At 40.8% G+C, this 20,937-nt stretch overlaps 1 protein-coding gene across 7 annotated transcripts in view; it reads left to right on the top strand.

The window, feature by feature from the left end:
- Nucleotides 1-20,937, top strand: part of NRG3 (neuregulin 3) — a gene marked incomplete at both ends in the record, with an annotated part of 1,061,561 nt that overhangs the window by 437,048 nt on the left and 603,576 nt on the right. For all 7 annotated transcript variants that reach the window (XM_080823074.1, XM_080823078.1, XM_080823077.1 and 4 more), the window contains one exon: nucleotides 20,484-20,613. In XM_080823074.1, coding sequence (XP_080679200.1) covers nucleotides 20,484-20,613 — 130 coding nt within the window. The remainder of the gene's footprint in view (nucleotides 1-20,483; nucleotides 20,614-20,937) is intronic.

The following is a 20,937-nucleotide window of genomic DNA, read 5'->3' as shown; positions in this document are numbered from 1 at the left end:
TATATTATAACCAGGTTCATAATCCAATTAACAGATGCTTCATAACATCACTTCTTAATAACCGAAGAAAATCCCAATTTGTGATTCTAGTGTAATTTATATAACTCTCCTATTATGAGAAATGTGTGTGGCTTCAATATTCCCACTCATATAGATAACACAGCAATACGTACTTTTGGACAAAACCTTTATTTTTATCTTTATTTTTTATTTTTAATCTATCTGGGATAGTTTTCTCTAGGGAGATTCCATGTAGAGGGGAAGCTTTTTGATAAATAAGGCTTTTCTAATCTGTTGTCCTGTCACTGGCACCAGATCATCAACTGTGGTTGGATGTTTGGCCATCTGGTCTCCTAAATCAGTGTAAATATATTCCATCTGAAGGACCATCATAGAATTGGGATTCTTGGCATAACATGTATTTCTCTTAAAACGGCATTGTTGGCAACCTTCAGCCAATGTGATTGAGGGGATGAATCTGTTGCCCTCTCCGTCGTTTAACATCCTGGCTTTGGCCCTATGTGTTTTCTACTGAACAACATCCCAAGCTTGTCTCTGTGGTTTCCTTTTGTATTTACTGCACAGTAATCTCATTATCTGCAGTGATCAGACTTGTACAATAGAATCTTAATCAGCTGTATTCTTACAGCACTTAAAGTGGGCCCATCTCTGTCAATTGCTGTCCTAGGGATTTAGTTCTGCTCCAGGGCAGATGTGGCAAAACCTCTCCTCCCCCTGCCTGGGCCCAGGAATACCAGTTGGGCTTGGTCAGTCTTTACTTGCTTTGGTCTCCAGCATCTCCCCCTTTCTCATGGGCCCCTTTCTCTTCTTCCTCTTGGCCTGGCACTCATGCAAGTTGAGATGGTTGGACAGGCCCCCCTACTTTTCATGAAAAAAGGAACCAGGTTGAATGCTATTTTCACATGCTTCTGACTTCTGTAAAAGGCTTGGTTCTCTGATACCTTCTAGACCACACAACTAACATTCCCCGATGCTGTAGATCCATGGGTTTTATTGTAACTCAGCATTTTCTAAACTATGTCACTGTGGAACTGAAATTTCAATGGGACCCAGGAACAAAGGTTTCCATGGTCAAATACGCCATGACATGTGCCTCCAAAATTCCTCCCTCCAGCCTGCATTCTCATTGCCATATCCAAAGGGTTAGAGACAAGAAGAAGGAAAGAAGGAAAGAAGGAAAATGTTTTAATCTTGTCATTCCCCACCCAAGACCTGGTTTTGTTTTTTTGTTTTCATTTTTTCCTCCTCTTATATTTTATGGCTCTACCTGGCATAATTTTTTCCTTAAAAACTTTTTGGAAAAAAAGCTGCCTAAACCATTCAACCTATTTGTGGAGGTGGCTAAAAATAAACGTTCCCCATGATAGGAGCTAGAATGTGTGCATGTTGCTGTTCGGCACCACGAGAACCCAGCAAGCATTTGGACAGTGTGATCTCCCTGCAGTCTTAACTGACCGCGGGGCCGAAGGCAGCAAGCTGGCCCCAGAGCATGCAAGAGCAGACAGGGGCCTGGGCCTCTGCCCTCCACGCGCCCTGCTAGCAGAGAGCCCTGCAAATACTTAAGGCCGAGAATTGCATGAGTTTTCTGGGCAGTTGTTTGCCTCCCGGTAGGAATGCTTGAGGTTTGATTTATCAGAACAATGTTCCTATAAAGTTGTCTGTCACCCAAAGGGAATCGTAAGGATGCTTTAAGTACTAGAGAGGGATCATTGATTTCTTTGGAGCTGTAGTGCTCATCCTTTCACAGCTGGGGAACTGCTTTGCTGTGAAATAGAATTTCAGTTGGATGCAAAATTAATCAGCTTTCACAGCTCTAATTTTTGACTAAGACACTGTGTCAGTGTGTTTGGTACATGCTGTGTTTGAGCCTGGAAGCCTACGCCTTGCCTTTGTGTAGCATCGTGACATTACCACCTGCCTATTGGATGCCGAAGCCATGGGGAACAAAGGGGGCTGGGGAGTCAATGGTTTTCTCTTCTGCCACTCTGTGGTTTCCTTGCAGCTTAAACCCAGGGAAGATCTTTCACAGGCAGATGTCTGGAAGGGACTTTAGTGGCTCTAGAGCCCAGTTCTCTGCCCTATGGAAGAAATCCCTACAAATGTCCATGATGAGTGGCCCACCCAACCTGTGCTTGCATACCTGCATTGACGAGGGTCTACCATCTTTCAAGGCAGTCCCGTGTTGTATTTGGAATCACATCTGGGCTTTGGGGGATTTTTCCTTTCACGGGTAAGCCAAAAAAGGCAGATATTCACATTGCCTTATCTCTGAACTGGCATGAGATCAGTATCACAGGGACAGTCACTTTCCTTATCTGTGATGGCTCTAATGTGATCGATTTGTGATATTTTGATCTTGAATGCTTGGGAAGGCCATATATAGAGAAAAAAAAAAACCCGACTTTTATGATCTAACACTAACTGCCAAAATCCAGTCTCTTCAGGCAGTTTTTAAATTAGAAGGCTATGTATGTCTTCACAAGAAACTGAATGAGGCAAACATAGACATTTATATTTCGTGCAAGATCCTCACCCCAACAACCAAAAAAGAATGTTTTTCTTCTTATATAGGCAATCACAACAGAAGGGATCAACAACCAGGTTCTTTAACATAAGTTTTCATTTTTCAAAATCTTGCTTGCATAAGGGACATAGTCTGTTTACAAAGAAGCTTTCAGTTTTACAGTAAAGTATGATGGAAAGAACATACTCGGGTATGTTTTTGGATCAGGATGTATTCCTGCCTTTGCTTCTGTATTAAAGTAGGTGGTCTGCGGCAATGGGGAGAGAAAGATGAGTGAATCCTGGCCCCTGCCCTCAGGGAGCTCACGATCTTCCCATTTGGGAGACAGGAATAACAAAGCCCCATAAAAATGGCAGGCCTCAAGACCGAGTGATGCATGTTATAATAAAGATAGCAGCAGAATGCTGAGGATGCAGGGAAGAGGCCAAGGTTAATGCCAGGTGGGAGGATTAGGGAAAAGTGCACAACTGAACTAACTGATCGTGTGCTGTGTATGGGAAAATGGGTGGGTTTCAGAAGGCAGAGTTTAATGGGAGAGTATTGCAACATGGGGGCATTTTCCTAGAACATCTCTCAGTGTAGAGTCCGGGGGAGATTTCCAAAGTCTGCAGTTAACAGCATTCTCCAAGGACGTTTTTCCCTTGCATTATGTGTGATCATTGTATCAGAGCTAAGGTTTGGGGGATTTGTGTGCTTATTTTGTTTCTGGGAGAGGTTTAAATAAATATTTCATAACTTTGCAAGTTGAGTTTCTGGGGTCTTCCCAACACCTGCCCAGAATATCTATAGGTAAGCCTTAATGGTTCATATTTATACCCTGCATTGATTCTTAATTTTGAGCTGCTTTTTATTAATTACAGACACTCAGTGGGTGATTTGTTAAGAAAATAACACATTCATTTACCTCAATTAAGTTTACTTTTCAGCTAATTACACTGAATGACCTCGGGGATGTTTAAGTGTTTATGAGGTGGACACCAATAACATGAGTGTTTTGCGATGGAGATTTGGAGGAATCTCTGTTTGAGTGATGATATCCATCCAGTCTCACTAGATCCTCGAAACTTTCAGTCATATAAAGAAATAATATGCATTCTTTCACGTTTGCTTTATATTAAAGTAGTCATTTTGAAAGGACACTGCCAGCAAATCCAACAAATGGATAATATCACAGTCCTAAGGAAGAGCCAACATTTATTAAACACATAAACTGTGTGGGTTAGTTGTATTAGTTTATTGAATCCTCATAAAAACTTATCGATATTGTTGGCTACCTGCTCACATTTTATCATCCATGACCTCCCCTTCTTACTGAATTCCAGGTTCTGGTAATCAGTCTGCTCTCCACATGGCCAGCTGTTTCCTAAGCCACTCAGAGGAATGCCAGGCCCATGCTGGGGACTAGTTAAGAGTGAGGGGATGGGGGCTCCTGGATGTCTCAGGGAGTTAAGCATCCAATTCTTGATTTTGGCTTAGGTCATGACCTCAGTGTTGTGAGATCAAGCTCTGTATTGGGCTCTGTGCTGAGTGTGGAGCCTGCTTGGGATTCTCTCTTTCCCTCTCCCTCTGCCTCTCCTGCTTGTACACATGCTCTCTCTCTCTCTCTCAAAAAAAAAAAAAAAAAAAAAAGTGGGCAGGTGATGCAATTTTATGTAACATTATGTCTAGATGGGATGCCTAAAATCATGGTGGCTGCCTGTGTTGAGGGAACCTCGCTTAAGGATAAGGCCAGTGATAGCTGAGCAAAATGATTCCTGGGTCCCTGATGATCCATTAAGCTACTAAATTAGACAATGCAGGGACCACCTCTAGTTAAGTGAGATGATGTTCTTTTCCTTCTAAATGAAGCCATTTTGAATTGAGTATTTTGTATTTTCAGCCAAAAATCACACTACTTGACACAGGTAGGTCCCTATTTTACAGATAATGAAACTGAGGGGGTAAGTTAAGTAACCTCTCCAAGATCATATCTCTACGTTAATATCAGAACCGGGATCAAATTCAGGTCTGTGTTACTCCAAAACCTGCTGCTTAGTTTTTGGCTATGCCTCTCCTGCATATGCATCTTGATTTGAAATGTACAACATGGGGCACCTGGGTGGCTCAGTGGGTTAATCCGCTGCCTTCAGCTCAGGTCATGATCCCAGGGTCCTGGGATCGAGCCCCACATTGGGCTTTCTGCTCAGCAGGGAGCCTGCTTTCCTTCCTCTCTGCCTGCCTCTCTGCCTACTTGTGATCTCTGTCTGTCAAATAAATAAATAAAATCTTTGAAATGTACAACACCAAAGCACTTAAATCAATGTCAAGCATTTCTGATAGTTTAAATATATCTAATATATAATGTAGAAGAAAGCTACCATCCCCAATCTTTTACATTAGAAGTTGGCAGACTTCCTCTGTAAGGGTCAGAGAGTAAATTAATTTTAGGATTTGTAGGTCATGAGGTCTCTGTCACAACTACTTAACCAAAAGTAGCCATGCAAATGAATTTAATGGTGTTCTGGTACAATTTTATTTGCAAAAACAGGTTATAGGTCAGACTTGGCCCATGGACCAGTTTCCTGACTCCTGTTCTATATGAACTAAATCTGATTCTTTGGTAAGGCTCATCAGCCAGGGGGAATGAATGTGGATGTTACTGGGTGTGTACAAGAAAATGTCACACCAGAAAGAAGAGAAGACATGGAGTCCCAGTGTGGAGAGGACACAGAATATTCCTGCTTTGCCAAATCTTAAGGTGTTAAGAAGGGTGGTTATGTTTCTACTTTGTAGTGCTGATTGGGAAATAAGCCAAAGCAGAAGGAGGGGGAATCCTATGATCCACCATTAGAGAAGCAAAATTGGGAGGGTTGCTAGCCTCTTATCTGTGCCTTATTCGGTATTTCTGTTAAAAATCCCCAATTGTCTCAGCACTGATTTCAAAAACCACCATTTTTCCCTAGTACCTAAATTATTGAATGATCCACAAACACTTTAATACATAGCAGCTCTTTCTGCAAATGGAGAGATAAGGGTCGGAAATGAACAGATGATTATAGTTATTTGATTTCAGCTTTAATTGCTTTCCAACAGGCACAGAGAATGGACCAATTTTCTCAAAACAATATTTGTTCTGAAACAGAGGTCTAGGAGTAAAGTTTTGTCAATAATGCAAGGAGCTTTGGGAAAGTACACGATGGGTTTTCCTTCTTTTTTTCTAATGGTTTGCAATGTGTGTTCCCTTTCTCTCAAAGGCATAACATGAAATTGACAGTGATTATTTTTTGCAGAATCTAAAATAGGAACCTGGGTGGCTCAGTGGGTTAAGCCGCTGCCTTCGGCTCGGGTCATGATCCCGGGGTCCTGGGATCGAGTCCCGCGTCGGGTTCTCTGCTCCGCGGGGAGCCTGCTTCCTCCTTCTCTCTCTCTGCCTGCCTCTCTGCCTGCTTGTGACCTCTGTCTGTCAGATAAATAAATAAAATATTTAAAATAGGAACCATATATGTCCCCCTTTTACCTACTAATAAACTGGAAATACGAAAGATGGAATGTGAAAAAACCAAGGTTGAAAGACAGGGAAGGAAAGTTTACACTCCTCCCACCCTCTGCAACCACTGATTCACATTGCGTTTCCATGGATTTGCTCATTCTAGACATTTCATATGAATGGAATCATAGGATATACCTTATATCTAGCTTTTTCCACCAAGCATAATGCTTTCAAGTTTCATGTATGCTATGGCATATATCAGTACTTTCCTACTTTTATTGGTGAGTAATATCCTGCTGTCTGGATATACCACATGCTTCCATTGATGCTTCCATATTTTGTCTACAAAAATCGCTTCTATGAACATTCATATATAAGTCTGAATATTTGTTTCTTTTACGTGAAAATTTGTTTTCATATCTCTTGGGTTGTACATCTAAGAGCGGACTTGCTGGTTCATATGGTACCTCTGTTTAACATTTGGAGAAATCACCAAACTGTTTTCCAATGCATCTGCACCATTCTGTTTTCCAATGCATCTGCACCATTTTACACTACTAGCAGAGTATGAGGTTTCCAGCTTCTCCACATTCTTTTTGCCAACAGTCATTATTGTCCATTCTGGTAGGGATGAAGTGGCATTTCACTACAGTTTTGATTTTTATTTCCATAATGAGTAATGCTGTTGAACATTCTTTCATGTGTTTGATGTGTGTGTGTGTGTGTGTGTGTGCGCGTGTATTCTCTAGAGAAGTTTCTAATCAAATGGAAAGCTTTAAAGAAGAAAAGATATAAGATTAAAATGAATATTTACTAGAAATCAATAATGGGTTATGAAAATGAGTAATAAGTAATATTATAATCACATTTTATAGATAAAATTTTAAAAAATTAAAAAGAAATAGATTAAACCTGCTAAAAAGCAGGTGGAAATGGTTGAGTCAAGAGTCAGACAAGATAGATAGATCTTTCCTTGGTGCCATGTGCATTCTAACCATCCATCTCTTGTGTACATTTCCACAAATTAGTAAGACAGTGATGACTGAATGAAACATGAGTTGCTCCTTTCCTGGCAAAAGATAAAAACATAAACAAAACCTTTTGAAGAATAATGAAGAAAGGTCTCATTTATTGTCCTGAGCTCAAAGAGATAATAAAGTTGCAGGCTGTACACTTGCTTTTTTTTTTTTTTAAGATTTTATTTATTTATTTGACAGAGAGACAGTGAGAGAGAGAGCAAAAGTAAGGGGAGCTGCAGGCAGAGGGGGAAGCAGACCCCCCTGCTGAGCAGGCAGCCAGGTATGGGACTTGATCCTCGGACCCTTGGATCATGACCTGAGCTGAAGGCAGATGCCCAACCAACTGAGCCATTGAGGCATCCCTGCAGGCTGTACACTTGTGACATTATCATGTTTCTGATAATGAGTGGAGGCACTTCACTCTTCACTAATCTCGTCTCTTTGATAACAAATGGGAAACCTACAAGCTGCCCTGATAGGAACATCTTTGTATTTGAAATCCTATAGCCCTATCCAGTCTCCAAACAAGTGGTAAGAAAACCACAAACTTTGGGTGTTGTGGGTATGTTTGCCACCCTCCTCACCTGCAAGGTACTTAGCAGAATGGACTGGGCACCTGACAGTCACCAATACCTGGTAGTTCTTGGGAACGAGCCACGTGCCTTATGATCTTGGTACTGAGTTCCTCAGTTCTACCCCAGGTACTAGTATTTTACTTAAGAGTCTTAGAGGTGGGGCGCCTGGGTGGCTCAGTGGGTTAAAGCCTCTGCCTTCGGCTCAGGTCATGGTCCCAGGGTCCTGGGATCGAGCCCCGCATTGGCCTCTCTGCTCTGCGGGGAGCCTGCTACCTCCTCTCTCTCTCTGCCTGCCTGTCTGCCTACTTGTGATCTCTGTATGTCAAATAAATAAATAAAATCTTTAAAAAAAAAAAAAGAGTCTTAGAGGCAATGTTCAATGATAGATTTTCAAATTAACAGATGATTTTAACTGGCATTATACAGAGATACTGATGAATTGAATGTTTAATAAATACTGTTATGTTGACTTACTTAGTAAAAGGGGAAAAAGTGCTTGGCGCCCACTCTTGGCAAGATCGCCTCTCGAACAATGATAATTTTTCTCATTTAGGTTTCAGGAAACCCCACAAATTATAGGCTTTCATGTTTACTCATGTTCAAAGTGCCAATAAGTAGCAAAGTCAAAATGCAAACCCCAACTTGCAGACAGACATTGCAGAACATTAGGTTGGGTATTATGCCTACCCAGACTAGATCCCACATACAGAGGCAATAGCACTGAGTTCCAAGGTGGGACAAAGAAATAAGGCTCTCCCCTTGTGCTTGGGATATACCCTACAATGTTACTAAGTGGATGACCAGGGTAAGAGGATGAGACTTTGTAAATCAGTGAAATGAATGATGTGTAGGAGATGTAGGGAAAATATAATTGTTTTATAATGTGATTGTATATTCCTAAGACCTGGAAATTGTTAAAATGATAAATGGCCTACTGACCAAATGAATTTTAGTTTGTCTGTTTTGAACAGATGTGGCATTAGGGGTTAACACTGCATTACTGATTTCCTGTATATGTAGTCAGTGCTTTTTTTTTATTTTTTTCCCTCTTTGCTCCCACCTTTTTTTTTTTTTTTTTAAGTGTAGATATGTTGAAGTTCAAGTGTCTTGTGTTTTCAGAGACTCTTTTGACTTTTAGTGTGTTTCTGCTGCCCCTTCATATTTTTGTGACCCTGATGCTTTGGTTGCATGTTTGCATTTCCTTTCCTCCTTGAGCAAGCTTCTCATTGCCGTGCTTTCCAGGAATTTGTATCTGTCTCACCTCATTTAACATTTCTTTATCTTCTCTTGTGTATCTAGCAATCTGCTAGCTAAGATGGGGGCTGCAGATATAAGACAGCTTGGAGATAGAGTCCCTGTACTTGAAGAACCATGTGTTAGTCTTTTCTAGTCCTTTAATACAATTTTCATAATTTTTGTAGTTAGCCAGCAATAAGAACTTCTTAAAGTATCCTACATTTTCTTTGGGAAATTTATCTTAACTGACTTTTCTTCACACTTAGAATTGTAGATAAAATACCCAGGAATGATGGCAGGTGGTGACTGGAATAGGAGTCAGGATTGAAGGGATTATGCTAGGCAAAATAAGTCAGACAGAAAGACAGGAATGCTATGATCTCACCTAAATGTGGAATATGAAGAAGCCAGACTCACAGAAACAGATTAGAAGGGTGGTTATAAACTCAGTCTCTCAAAGGATCCCAATGAAGCACACAGTAGAAGTAGAAACGCATTTTCTGTGCAAAAGCAACATTAAGGTGGGTGTAGTTCCCACCTCAGTCCATTCTCTAAGTCCTTCTTACGTAGATATGACCGTGGAGCTCCGAGCCACTGCTGATAGAGCTGCTAGCTCTTTGAACTCTCTTCACACATTTGACAGGGTGAGCAAATGCATAAGCAGGGGTTCAGAGGCAGGCCCACAATGTCCATATGGTTGCCATGGCCATGCCTTTCTCATGACCCGTATAGAGAAGAAAGTGCTTGAATCTCTGAACAGGGAAATAAAGGATCTCAGTAAAAGCCAGAAGTACTAAGGGGAAAAAAAAATAAGATTTTAAATAAGTGAAGTGAATGATGTTCATTTTTATGAAGAGATTTGGAGAATCGTGTCAATGTTTAGACATTATTTCAAAGCCATAATAGCACGAAAGGGAAATTTGAAAGAGACAGTAATAGAAATTCCCAGTGTCGAGCACTGTCTTTGTTTTGGTTTTTGTACCCATCTATCTTCTCCCGGTACCTACCTTACTCTGTGTTTCATTGTGTGCTAGGATTGATGGGCGTGGGGTGGATGGGTGAGAACCTGAATGGGTTACTGAAAAATAGCGCTTTCTGATTGCTCTTCCATTTACTCATAATAGTCACTGACTAATGGAATTTGGCAAGAAGAGGCTTGAATACACACACCTTAAAAGAGTCCAGGACTCAGAGCAGGTGGAAATGTAAAATGCTGAAGAATGGGAGTTGGGCTTCTCTGGGTGTAATTCCTGCCTTTCCATTTTATAGCTGTGAAATCCTAAGAAGATGCCTTGGTCCCTCTGTGCTTCAGCTTCTCTTCTGCAAAATGAAGATAATCTTTAAATCTGAATAATAGGTTTATTCAAGCATTATCATCACATTTTGACTTCTAAGGTTTCTAGTTATCATAAGATTGTCTAGTTTTAGTTGTTACAACCAAGACAGCTAAAGATAGATTTAGACCATGAGAAGGTCCGATATACAGCAGTTTGCTCATTAATTGTATTAACTATTAAAATATTACAGATATGTTACTCTAGTTGGTAGATAACCAGTGCTCAAATCTACCTGAATGATGTCTCTCCATGGCATCCAAGATGCCCGGCACCAGAGTTCCCAAACTACCTCAGTATTAATTCAGAAACCAAAGAATTAAGATTAGCCTAGTAGCCATCCTACTCCACCTTCCATGTGAATCACCAAATACTGGCAAATCTACTTTGTAAGTCTCTCTTGAATCCACAACTTCTTCACCTGTTATCTCACCTAGAATATGCTATGTAGGTTTGCCTACATGTATGATTGCTACCCTAAAATGAATTATCCACATTACAGTCAGTTTACACAATTGTGCAAAAATACACAAAGATCAGTCATTTCCTTCTGGAAAATCATTCAGTGGCTCTTCCTGGCTTTTATGATGCAGAACAAAATGTTTCCCAGCCCGTCTGTCTCTGTCATCATCTCATATCCAGTACCTACCACCTGTTGTCAGGACATAGGCAGAGTTATTCAGATGGTCCATGTGCAAGTTCCCTGAGGCCTTTGCACACTCTCCTCTCTGCAGGGGGGCACCCTGTACCCCACATTTTCACAGTGAGCTCTACATTTCATCCAGAGCACATGTTACAAGATAATGAAATATTCCACCAAAGCTACATTCCCATTCAATATTTGTCTTCTCTACAGAATCCTTCAGGTCCTTTTGCCAAGGGCAGGACTCTTCTCCTGGGTGTGTCCCCCTCTCAGAACAAGTTCCTAGTCCCCTAGAGGTGCTCTCTTTGTCTCTCATTCTTTTAAGCAGAGACATTTTATGGCTACAGAGAGCCTTGAACCATAGAAGACACAAAGGTCTGGGTAGCCCAGGCTTTGAGCTGACTTATCAAAGCTAACAAAAATGAGTCTCAGAGACAATTCTGATTCACCATGAAAAATAATAACATTTGTTATTCTTTTCATCTCTTTGTCTTATAGACCTTAGGTTTCTGGAAGACGGGAATATGATTTTTTCCTTATTTAGGGTGCGTGTGTGTGGTGTTGCATGTTCCTTGTAAATAGCCCATCACCAGTTGCCCAATAATTATTCAGTAAATATTTATTGAGTGAAAATATGCTATAGGCTGAATGGTTGTGTCCCCTCAAATTCGTATGTTGAACAGTAACACCCAATAATAGTATTAGGGAGTGGAGTCTTTTGGGGGTGATTATATCATGAGGGTGGATGTCTCCTAAATGGAACTAGCATTCTTATCAGAGAGACTCCAGAGAGCTCCCTCACCTCCCATCCCCATGTAAGGACATAGCAAGAAGTCAGCCGCTGGTGAACCAGGAAGCCCTCACCAGACATCAAACTTGCTGCCACCCTGATCTTGGACTTCCCAGACTCTAGAATAGTCAGGAACAGATTTCTGTTGTTTATAATCCACTCAGTCTATGGTATTCTGTCATGGCCATCCACATGGACTAGGATGATACCCTCACACCAACCCTAAAATACAGACTTTCACCTATTAGAGATGAGACTTTTTAATATCCCCATAGAGACTTCATTTCTTCTAGTCAAACAGTCTTGCCAGGTAATTTGAACTGTGAGCTGATGACCCCATAGGCTCAGGAAAGCAGGAGTACATTATCACAAACAAGTAGCTTAAAAATCCAGGATGTAAGAGGTCCATAGGAGAGCTTATCATGGACACAAAAGCATCTATTCACACTGGTCCAAAGGGAGGGCATATAACTAGATTTTTTTTTTTTTTTTCAAAAGAACCTTGTCTTCTGTCTGGTCCCAAATAATGTCACGGAATACTTGGTGGGGTATCATATGCTTATTTGGAAACATCACAGTCTGGCTGCCAGAGGGACCACTTTCCACTGTTTCAGACATCCCTTTACTTACACATGAGCAGCAGCATTGGAAATTAGAAATGGCATTATAACTGCATATGAAATTCCAATACTGTCAGCCGAGGAAAGAATATGACCCTTTGCAGGTGACTGGCCAGTCTTGAATTTTGAAGGAAAGATGAGTGCTGAGATTCTTTGGGTGAGGCCTTTCGAGCTTCTCCAGCATAGAGACCTCAGCTAACACACTTCATTCATGTCTCTGCCTATCTTCTAAGTCAGGTGCATCAAGGAATTTTAATCAGATGCCGTTTTAGATCTGAATCCCTCAGCTCTCCATTCCACACCACGTTCCCAAAACAACTTTCTATTGGGATTTGATTTCCTTTTTGGGATTTGATTTCCTATGCAAGAATGCCTTTCAAAATGGGACTTCCCTCCATGCTGGGGACAATGTTCTGTGCTCTGTGACTCTTTGCTTCCCAGATGCACCTTTACATGACATAGAGTGGGTGAAAAACCCCCTTGCAACAGCCTCCCATCCTGTCTGCCTGAGCTCTACTTTGAGGCTTCTGCAAGTCCACAGGTGACACACTCACCTTGAGAGCACAAGCACGCTTGAGCCACCTTCAACTCCCATCGTGTTCTTGTTATACAAAATCACAAAACACTTCCTCATTTGTTTTCCCACATGTGTCCAACATAGAAGACTCCCTGGGACTTCACTTTCCTCTTTCCCTCTTACATTCATCTCATACCACCAGCACACACGTACCTTCAGCATGATAAGGTAAGCACCCCCTTGTAGCTCCATAGCTGTAATAGTGTGTTTAGAGATAAATGATTAAAAAAAAAAAATCTGTGTTTGGGGTGCCTGGGTACACAGTCACTTAAACGTCCAACTCTTAGTTTCTGTTCAGGTCACAATCTCAGGGTTGTGGGATAGAGCCCCGTGGTGGGCTCCATGTTCAGCATGGAGTTTGCTTGAGATTTTCTTCTTCCTCTGCCCCTACTCACCACCACCCCCTGCCCCCGCCATGGTTATGTACTCTTTCTCTTTCTCTTTCTCTCTCTCAAATAAATAAATACATATTTTAAAAAAGTGTCTATGATCATGATGGGAATGGACCCAAGGGTGACTGATGAAGATCAGGGTTTTTTGTTTTTTTTTTTGTTTTGTTTTGTTTTTTGTTTTTTTTAATTCTCATGGGTTTCAAAGGAAAAGTAAATAGTCATATATCTTTAATAAACATTTATATGTTTGTTTACTCAAGAACTTTATCCCAGATTCAAATCTCTTGCCTGCCAAGTAGGCACAGAGGTGATGTTCAAAGTATTTAATAAGTAGTATGGAAAGGACAGGATTTATCAGAATAAATCTGTCCAGAGCTGGAGCAATCAACAGGATCAATGGTGTGGTTAGTTGAGTTTGAGAATCAGTTTGTGGAGGAAGAGTAAGACTTGGACTTTCTATAGGTTTATTTCTAGGTGCCTTCGAGATGGCCATCAGGAAGGGAAAGGTGGGCCTATTGAGCTCATAAACACCAGTAGGCTGGAGGTCTAAATGTGAGAGTTACCAGCATGTTGGCAATAGGATCCACCAAAGCAGGTGGTTCTCAGAGAATTATGTGGAAAGCTTGTTAACCGAGCATCCCACCGCTCACTTCTGGTTTCTCGTGCACTAAGTTTGGGATGGGGCTCATGAACTTGACAGGTAATGCTGATGCTGCTGAAAAGCAGGAGGAAAATCAACATTAGGTGATAATATAGAAACCAATGAAAGGTTTTTCCCAGAGGTGGGAGTGGCTGAGTACACTTCTGAGGGTTCAAACAAGATGAGAAAAAAAATGTGCAAACATCCATCCAGTGGGTTTAGAGATGCCTAGTGACACAGACTGGACCATTTCAGTGAACCACATGGGGAGCAGAGATGGTATCTAGGAAGCATGTAGCATAGTACCTAGAAGCCGCCCAAGGGGTTGTGACAAGACAAGGACTCCAGTGACAGTAGCTGCCATTCTAACTGTTATCGCTGAATGCAGTTTGTCTAGGCATGTGTATGCATCGGGTAGAAGGAAATAGATTCAGCTGGAGGATAAACTCTGCAATTTCCAAATAAATGCATTTCTATCAAACAAGCTATGTCTTGTGCAGGCTTATTTAAACTGGTGCAGTCTTTAGAAGCAAGATTTCAAACTGTAGGGTGGCAGGTATGTCATGCAAATTTAAGAAGGGTCCTTTCTACAATTGCTGTGGGAGTGGATGGCTCTGGGATACATCAGGAGCTGTCAGTTCTCACAGCAGCCCCACGACTCAATGGAACGGATAGATTCCTTGCCCCACGTTCCCTGTTTCTCCCATGCCTGCAGAATGAATGATGTCTGGTCTCTGGCAGCAGGAAGAAAGCTATCTTTGCCTCTTGCCAGCTGAGGAGTGGTTTGTTTCCCTTTCAAACACTACTGCATTCTTTTTGCAATTTTCCTTAACCGTTAAATATTTTATAAGTCAGTTTCCTGCCAGTGCTCCTTACTGGGTACCTGACAAATGGTAGATTCAACTGGGAATGGTAATGTATGGTGGTAGGTTTCATTTATACCACTCCCATGGAATGGAGGAGTCTGCTGGAGTTCATGACCATATTTAAATGGGTGCTAGCCTGTAAAGGTATTTTGCTAATCCTAAAAGCTTTTAGACTGCATCTTAACTTGTCTTAGAGAATTCTCATGGACTCAGTGGGAGGAAGGAAGAAACTGGTCGATGACTGACATTTGCAAGCCTGGAGTGCATGGAGTGGATCTGGGGTTTCTGCGGTGTGTGATCATTTTCCTTCCTGAGGTGCTCTTGCTCTTTATATCTAGAATTCCTTTCCCCATGCCGATGAAATTGTGCCCATTCAAGACCCAGCTCCAGTGCCAACCCTTTGGGAAGCCTTCAGAGATAACTATAGCCTGAATTAGGCTCTCCCTTTATTTTGATTATCTACTGCAATTATTATCTGTAATAGTCTATTTAGCGCTCTTGTTCCTGCAACAAAATCTGTGTTCCCACAGTGTGCAGTGTTGTGCTGGCAACAAAGAAAGCCTCAATAAGTAATATTCAGGTTCAACTTAGTACTTAAGGGGGAAAACCAGTCATTGTTTTAATTCATGAAAAAATTAACTTTCATTGCAAAATCTGCAGGGATCTCTGTTTCCCAGCCTTACATTTTCTTCCCATTTTTCCTTTAATGAATTAACCACCACCAATTCCCACTGTGCGTTTAATTACTGTACTGATTGCTTACTATGTATGCTACATGGTGTGGAAAGAATACAAAACTTGAAAGCAAAGCACTCTCCCTGACCTCCCTGGGGATAGAGACCAAAACCCATAAAAAATATAAGAAAACACATTAAACGACATATAACAAGTGCCAGATGAGTGGTCTGGATAATTGTACAGCCCCTGTGGTCTCAAGTGAATGGGTACTAGTTCCTCATGACAGCAACTACACTTTCTTGGCCTGAGACCTTGAACTTTGGTCATGGTGCTTGGAAGGCCCGTCCTTAGCGCCATCTCTGTTCATCTTAAGCTTAACATCCCTTTGTCCTCTCTTTTCGAGTGTCATCCCTCATTTTTTCTCTCCTCCCATCCTCTCTTCCCATGGACTTCGTTTTTTTCCCTCCTCTCATCAATTTCTATACACTTTACCTAAAGTGCTTCTGAAGCTCTTCTTGAGTCCTAACTTCTAAACATGTATTCATAGGGAGTTTTTCTTTCATGAAAAACATGCACGGTTTTCAGTATAGGACATTTAGAAAAATGCTCGTGTATAAGAAGATCATTCTTCTATAAACACCTGTTGTGTTCACCTCTGTGTCAGGCCATCCATAAGACCTTGGATCAGAGATGAGAAGATCCTCTCTGTCCCCCCAGGAGCTCATGGCCTGGTCAGATGGGAGATCCCTAGGCTGATGCCGGGAAGTGAATGATATCTGAGAAGGAGTTACTCTGGAATAAGAGAGAACCTTGAATAAACAAATGGGAATTCATGGGAATAGTAGGCTTCTCCTTGTTTACTTACCTGAAACTTCATCCATGTGATTTTTTTTTGAAGACAATCAAAACCTCTATAAGAAATTTGTTTTTCAGGTTACATTCCTAGAAAGAGAAGATGCCCTTTGAATTTTAAATACATAACAAAATAGTACCGTATATTGTGGTCAGTTTAGTGTACTAGACTATAGTAAAAGTGAATCAGTTTTAAGTATATAAACAGGTTTCAAAAATGCTGGAGAAGTTTACTGTGAGAGTTCCATACCTGATTGTTAAAGCGTCCCAAGGTTATTTAAGGTCATGATAGCTAAGAGTTAGATCACATGCATTATGTCATTCTTCCAAATGTCCCCTAATGTCCAAATGTCCAAATGTCCAAATGTCCATTATGTCATTCTTCCAAATGTCCTCTTTAGAACAAAATACTCACCTGGACATTTTAAATCCTACTGGGTCACTTTCAGGCACAAAAAGGTAATGAAGAGGTGTACCTCATACTTTATTGTTATCTCATTGCATTTATGTTCAATTTTAGATGTTTGTAATATATTTTATATGTAAGACAATTAACCAAATATATACATACATGAACTGGGAAGTAGATATGCAGATATTGGAGGGTGTCATCTAAAATTATTGTTGTCTCTTTGGTGGGCTGAGCTTGGTCATGAGTGATAAAAAGCCTAATAATCACTAGGCCAGGCACAGTTTACTTATTTACGTTATTTACTACTTTACAAAAGTGGGTAGGTGGTCTGAGAGTTAGTATAATGGCCTAGTAATTCCATTAAGAAATTTTTCTGTCTTTCCATTGACATATTTGGCATGATGCCTTACAAGTGTAAACTTTTACCTCACAGTAAATTTTATTTACTTTGCCCAATACCTTGTGATTTTAGGTGAGTGATAAATGGACACTGTGTAGTGAAGTGTTTAGGTAAATTCTACGGTTTCAAATTTATTGATGATTGCAGTCTACTGATAGAAGAGCAAGCCTAGCATTCTATTACCGTTTATTGTATTAAGATGTTAAAAATACTTGGGGCTCCTGGGTGGCTCAGTGGGTTAAACCCTCTGCCTTCAGCTCAGGTCATGATCCCAGAGTCCTGGGATGGAGCCCCGCATCAGACTCTCTGCTCAGCAGGGATCCTGCTTCCCTCTCTCTCTCTGCCTGTTTCTCTGCCTACTTGTGATCTCTGTCTGTCAAATAAATAAACAAAATCTTAAAAAAAAAAAAAAAGATGTTAGAAATACTTAACGGTGGTGTTTCCTTGAATCCAGTCAAGTCATTACAAGGGATAAGCGTGTGTATTTGTGTTAAGTTTTGGATTCTCTAAGTTATGGAAATAGAAAACCTGAGTACACGTTAAACCTGACATCTCTGTACTCTCTCACCTCGGACTTTTGCAGAGGCATTTACTTGGGCTTCTGATACACTGAAATGTGCTGATAGACGATAACGTGATGGGGAAGGCAGTTGGTAGAATGGGGAAGTAATCACTGGAGACAGCATTTGTCAGATGAAAACTAATTGATTGTAATTGCTTTGCCATTGTATTGCTCTTGGAGTCTGTAGCTTGTTAAAACCACTGATTGTAAAATAAGGATCTCACTTTTTATGCTGTAGGTTATGTTAATGAAAAGCTGTTCTTAGAGGAATGATCAGTGAATATCAATAAATGGATAATAAGAAATTAAAGGAAAACTTAACTAACTGATCATGAGTTAATATACTTCAGCAGTCAGGGTAGCAATCAACTGTGCGGTGTTTCATATTGAATATTTTGCTCAGAGCTCTTGAATTTTAAATATTTCCAGTAGAAAGAGAGATTGATTCTGTGTAACTATTTATTGCAACTGTCTTGCATAATGGATCTTCTCTGTAGAGGAGATCTCCTGGAAAACAGAAAATGTGTCTGTTTTGCAGAGCCTTTATTTTGTGCCAAAGTATTAACAGCTAGATATTTTGAAGTGGAAAAATAAGTTTCTGTGGTACCACCAAAAAAAAAGGATATTAGATGTGGGTTGTTTCCATGCCCAAATTATATGAGCAGTTTGTAAGTGAAGACTTCTGTGAATCTGAGGACGATGTGTGTTTTCCCAATATTCTTCAATATTAAAGTAGGTATACTAAAATGGTAATATTGGTGTGAAATTATATCTAACTTGTTGTGAGATATGCTTTAACTCTTATATGATTGTGATGATGTCTTTAATGATCATATCTTTTACCAAGGGCATTTAAAGTGTTAGCAGTGTTAGAGTGATCCAGATTTATTGAAGACATTCTTTCCTGAACACCAATTGTGATTCAAGGCTCCACCTCTGACCTTAAGGAAACACACAGACTAAAGAAACAGATAAACATGTGAACAAATGGCTACTTGCAGCATTGAATGTTGAAGCAGTGATGTGAGTGATAAAAGGTGTTCTGGAGGCATAATGGGAAAATGATGTAAACTTTGAAGGATTTCTAGTTGTCTTCCAGCCAAGAAAAAGATGGTCCAGGAAGAAGGAGCAGTGTGACAGCTCCCGGTGTTTGGAGAAATAGAAAAATAATCGGTAATGAAGTTGTGTGCCTTAGGTCACAAGATGACACCAGAGGGCAAAATTCCACATGGTTTATGTGTGTCTCTGAGGAATTTGGAGTTATTCCTGTGGGGATGGGGGTCCGCTGAGGATTCTAAGATGTGGGAAGGTTTTGAGTGAATTTCCTTTTAGGGCAGTCACTTTCTTCTCAGTTTGGTTAATGAACAGGAAGAGAGGCTCCCAGTGGCTTCCAGTTACTGAGCTGGTTGGTTATAATAACCCACGCTATTGCACATTATTGTTAATCTAGATCTGAAAAAGGGAATTAAAGGAGCTTGAATGCGGAATCATTTATTCACCTTTGACTTTTTATTTTATTTTATTTTTTAAATATTTGTTTATTTGAGAGAGAAGGAGAGGAGAGAGAGCATCTCAAGCAGACTCCCCGCTGAGCCTGCAGCCCGCCTTTGAGCTTGATCTTATCACCCCAAGATCATGAGCTGAGCCAAAATCAAGAGTTGAACCCGTGACTGACTATGCCACCCAGATGCCCCCATCTTTGACTTTTTAAATACATTTTTTCTCCAATGTGGCAGTGGAGTTGGTGCTAATACTTCAGTTGCTTAAAACTGTGAGAATAGAATATGTGCATGTGATATCAGAGTCTGTATCTAGTAGATAGGACATACTTATGGCTAGTTCCATATTTAGGAAAAGGATGCAGACATACAGCTTAATTTAAAAATTTAAGTAATTATGATTTTAAAGCAAATGTTTAAAATAATACTTAAAAATGACAGTAATTTGGTTCTGTTAGGTATATGCCAGAAACATTCTTCACATTTGAGATTCTGTTTCAGAATTTGGAATATTTACATTTTAATTACATAAGAAAAGGGGGAAAAGGTGGAAGAATAATTGGTTCAGCTATTAGCCTATTAGAGCTGTAACTAAAAACAAACAAAAGATTCTTAGAAACTGACATCGGTTTCCACAGAACAGTCGCAATATGCATTGATCAGATGTTTAATGACATTTGGCAACAACAAAGGGAAGGAGATCCTGTTTCAATCTTTCATGCAGCATGTTTGTTAAAAACTGAGTGAATGAAAGCGGGTTTGAGGTGTTTGACTGCAGAATCATTCCACTTTTACTGTTATTGTGTCCTCGGTGGGGGCTTATAGAGTGATTCCAATTGCTAAAATGTAGTGGAGAAATTTAGAAAACTGAATACAGTGCTTGTGTTAGTCAGTTGGGGCTGTTTTAACAGATTGGGTAGCTCATAAACACAGAAATTTATTTCTCACAGTTTTAGAAGCTGGGAAGTCCAAGATCTAGGTGCCTGGAGATTGAGTGTCTGGTGAGTGATGAGGACTTCCTGGCTCATAGAGCACTATCTTCTTATGGCTGCGATGGGTGACGGAGGTTTCTGGGGCCCTGTTATAAGGGTACTAATCCCATTCATGACCTAATCCCCTCCCACAGGCACACCTGTTGGTACCATCTCATTGTGATTACGTTTTACCCTGTGAGTTTGGGGGAGCACACACCATTCAGTCATGAAACGTCATATCCAGCTGCATTTCTTCAGTCCAGTGGAGGGTCTGTGCTCTCTCTCTAGAGGTGAAGGCTCAGCACGTAGAAGTCCTCAGTGCACAGATCCCAGCCAGGGTTTTGACCGGGGTGACCGACTGTGCTGCTGACAGCGCTTCTGTCTGTGTTTCCATTGACAGATACAACGACGTATTCCACTGAACGGTCTGAGCACTTCAAACCCTGCCGAGACAAGGACCTCGCATACTGTCTCAATGATGGCGAGTGCTTTGTGATCGAGACCCTGACGGGATCCCATAAACACTGTCGGTAAGCTACTAGTGGCCGGCGCCGGGGGCAGGCCCTCAGAGAGGCCTGGCGACAGAGGGTGGTGTTTAGCTCTGCAGTGCACGTGGGGTGCATTAAGTCTAGCTATTGGAATGGCAGAATCAGGAGTCTTAATATGGGGAGGGGCAAGGCTGGTGACTTTAGTATTTGAGGAAGGTAAAACTGAATTAAAATAGACAAGATCAGAATTTTACCTAAGCAAAGACAGGTTTACATTTATATCTACCACTTTAATAGAAATAATTATTTACTCCCTTTAGAAGCCTGCATTTTTGGTGCGGGACATAGACACATTGGCTTGTACGC

This window comes from Martes martes, assembly GCF_963455335.1.
Source record: "Martes martes genome assembly, chromosome: 14".
Lineage (NCBI taxonomy): Eukaryota > Metazoa > Chordata > Mammalia > Carnivora > Mustelidae > Martes > Martes martes.
Note: the sequence above shows the minus strand (reverse complement) of the source record. Positions and strands in the feature narration are given on the sequence as shown.